General features: G+C 39.4%; 1 protein-coding gene across 1 annotated transcript; it reads right to left on the bottom strand.

Moving 5' to 3' along the window:
- Positions 1-198: 198 nt before the first annotated feature.
- Positions 199-2143, bottom strand: LOC129571388 (uncharacterized). Its single transcript, XM_055451192.1, has 4 exons — positions 1853-2143; positions 1262-1744; positions 881-1125; positions 199-777 (listed from the first exon to the last, which is right to left on the bottom strand). Exons 1-4 carry the CDS (start codon positions 1950-1952, stop codon positions 370-372), a joined length of 1236 nt encoding a protein of 411 aa, XP_055307167.1. The 5' UTR covers positions 1953-2143; the 3' UTR covers positions 199-369.
- Between the last annotated feature and the right edge of the window lie 1331 nt (positions 2144-3474).

Raw genomic sequence — 3474 nt, 5'->3', positions numbered from 1 at the left:
CTCTCTCTCTCTCTCTCTCTCTCTCTCTCTCTCTCTCTCTCTCTCTCTCTCTCTCTCAAACAGTACATGGACGGGTATTAAAACACGAGCAATGGGCAAACACCACAGAATTGTTGGGGGACTACTGTGACGAACTGACAAACCTTGCAACAATGACGATAACTAAATGAACGTTGACAGGTATTATACCGGCATCGCAAGGATGCCATAAATTTTTTTACGACCTGCCAGTCATTCCAAATTTATTTATCATCTGACGTATGGTTTTTCTTATGGATTTTCAGAAGGTTTTATCAGTACGTTATACGAGCACGTTTCATATCCTCCATCCGCCAATTCTGAGGTGGTTTACCCCTCGCATACAATCCATTACAGCAATATCCGATTGATTTTCGGCACTTTTGGTGCGTTCGGAACAAACTTAACGAATTCATCGTTCGGACAGGCGTATATATGACCCAGTCGTAGGTTTGGTTTCCATGGAATATAATTCACTTTGGATATCACATTTTCGCAGAAAATGTAGTTTCGTTTGATTTCCGCTTCGTCTGCATACGGGTTGTTCACGCCGATGAATACGATCCCGGCATCATTGTCGGCGACAACCATTTTATAATAGATTTTTGGAACGGGTATCTTCTGAAATTTTGTCTTTTCATTTGATGACAAATACATGTCTCGTGATATGCCTTTCCGATCATCATACTGCACAATTCCATACGTTCCCGTGTGAATTTCGGCATTTAAATTCTGTTGATCGATGTAACGTCTCAAATGCTTTAAATTGAATTTAATCGAATTTTAGTGTGTTAGTTAGTCAGTGTTTGTGTGTGCATGGAAAAGTTTTCGGTAAATGTGATGTTTGAGTCTTTAATTTTACCTCTTCTAGTATGTTCCAATTGGCCCCGTTCAGCGATTGCCATTGAGATGCTACATTGAGAAAGTAATAGCTTGCCCGTTGATGTGTAGTGTAAATGAAGTCAGAGCGTGCAGCTAAATGACCTCTTGATAAAAAATAATCCCCTCCGTTCGGCATCAAATTCATGCACAACGGTTTCGACTGTAGAATTATCGAACATGTTTCACGCTGAACATTTCGCGAATACAAATCGTTCACCTTGAGCCCTGCGAGAAAAAAAACCAGCACAGTACCGAACAGAAAGAGAAACAGAAAGAAAGAAAAAAAAAACAAATCAAACCATGAGTTATCGGCTAGACTCGTGCTTTGATGATAATCGAAAATATGTCACGTGTAAAATACCTTGATAAAAGTCGCCTTGTACGAAATCAACTTGTTTGATTGCGTGTTGATAGCCGCGATTTGCTGGATTTTGTTTATATTGTACCCAATTTGTCGAGCCAATCGTTTCATTGTGACACACTCGCATCAAATGCAACCATTTGCGATCCGTTTGAAAACCAATTTCAGCAATTATACCGTCCGTGCACTTGTCATTCGTACGACGAACGTTGTGCTCTGGATATTGAATGCAAACGAGCCTCGAAACATCCACCAAATTGTTATCGACTTTAAATTGTTTGCCAGCAACGCATGAAGCCATAATCGATTTTTTGCCATCGAATGGCGAACGAAAGCCATGTGTGCAATACATTTTGATGCCATCACCCTGTGAAAATTCAATTTCACCATCGCTCGTTTTGGGAAATAGAAACTCATCGGTTCGTGGATTGAGTAACAGTGGTTGCGGTTCTCCCAAATCCTTTTTCACTTGGATGATACAATCTGGAAAATCATCGACAGGGCAAAGAGAAATATATTTATGATTAAAATCAAATGAAGGCAACATTTCTATTTAATTGGATGGAGTTGAATTGAGTTGAGTGTGTTTACCCGAGTCGGTTGCGAGTGGATGCGCTTCCGTTAAAATTGGAATCGCCGACAAGACGGCGAACAAAGTCAGCAAACATTTCAAGAGTGAATTAAACGACATCTTCCCGAAAGTTTGTTTCCTTCTTTTGGTTTCGTTACCTTCTTTCTTTCTCTCGCTCTCTATCTTAATCTAGAGCTGTTGTTATTTAATACACTGATAAAATGCAAACGTTGAATTACGCTCGGAGGATTGGAATTTCAGTTGCGTTCAACTGCTTTTTTTCTCTCTTTAAAATTGACTCTCTTCTCCACTTCTTTCGACGTAAGTGAACTTACGGAAAAATGCGCTTCGACACAACTGATATCAACGGTGTCATTATTTTGGCTATTTATACAGAATTGTTATTTTTTTTCGTCGAGACGACAAGTGGAAAGGCCAACACTTTGTTATCTCGGCAAGCGCGAGGATGTGCTCACCGATAATAAACCTCATATCAAAATCATAAAAAAAACTTTCTGTACTTTAGTGTCAAAGAAATTGCTTTTTGCAAAATCATGATTGAGAGGAATGTTACTTTTGTGAGCACCGCCAAGATTATCGCAAAATCGATTTGAAACACACGCGATGCGTGTTTTTGTCTTCGACGTTCACGTGTACATTTCAAGATTTCAAGTTTATTTGTAATATGCTTTTCTTCACTCCGTTCTGTGCTGTTTCGTCGCTTTTGCTCTTTCCATTCAACATTTTCAAAGGGAAAACGTGCGAGGTGTCGGTTGTCTCACACCCAAAATACAACAACAAAAAATCTGTGTATTCGACTCGACATTGCTTTCTTGCTCGCCGAACATTGTTCATTCTCTATCTCTCGCTCTCGCTCTCGCTCTGTGCATATATGCGTGTGTATTTGAGTATTTGTGAATCTTGAGTTTAATCACTTTCGAGCCATTCACGCTCAAATGAATTCCCGAAATTGAATCAGCAGCCGGCATTTGGCTGGATATGCCATTACCACAATTTAACCCACAAATTCCCGACAACTAAATGATAAACATTTTCGCCGAATGAGCGAGGAAGCGAGTGAGAGAGCGATAGAGAATAAATTGAAAACGGCAACGTAAACTTCATTTGAAACCATTAATTGAATCGATAGCTCATTTATTGCCTACACTAAATGTCGATGGTTATGCTTTACATCCATTAATTATTTTGCGCCTTTGCAAGAAAACAACGCACGAAATGATTAATTTATATCGTTGCGAATATACATTGCTTATCACTTCGGCTTCATCTGTCGTTGTTATTTGTTGTTGATGTGATTTAGGCCCCGCGTATGTTGTTCTTTCATTCGTTGTTCTCTCGACTTAGTCTTTTTCTCTATATATCTGTCCTGCTCGGTCTTTAGTGTACTGTCCTGCAATCATCAGTAATCGTGGGTATTTTTTCTCACGTTAAACGTGGCCCGTACACGATAGCATGATTGAAGAACATGTGTCGATTATCATTCATCATTAATTATTCGAAGAAGAAAAGCTGTGAGTTGTATACGGACAGATTTTCATCCCATCGCGTTTATACTATGTCTTTAATGGCTTTTAATGGGACTTGTGAGTAGCATTTGCATTTGGAGCCAGTCTCTTCACTC

The sequence above is a fragment of the Sitodiplosis mosellana genome, unplaced genomic scaffold (assembly GCF_009176505.1).
Source record: "Sitodiplosis mosellana isolate CC-2019 unplaced genomic scaffold, AAFC_SMos_1.0 Smas_scaffold_2244, whole genome shotgun sequence".
In the NCBI taxonomy this organism is placed as follows: domain Eukaryota; kingdom Metazoa; phylum Arthropoda; class Insecta; order Diptera; family Cecidomyiidae; genus Sitodiplosis; species Sitodiplosis mosellana.
This window is presented reverse-complemented; position numbering and strand designations above follow the sequence as displayed.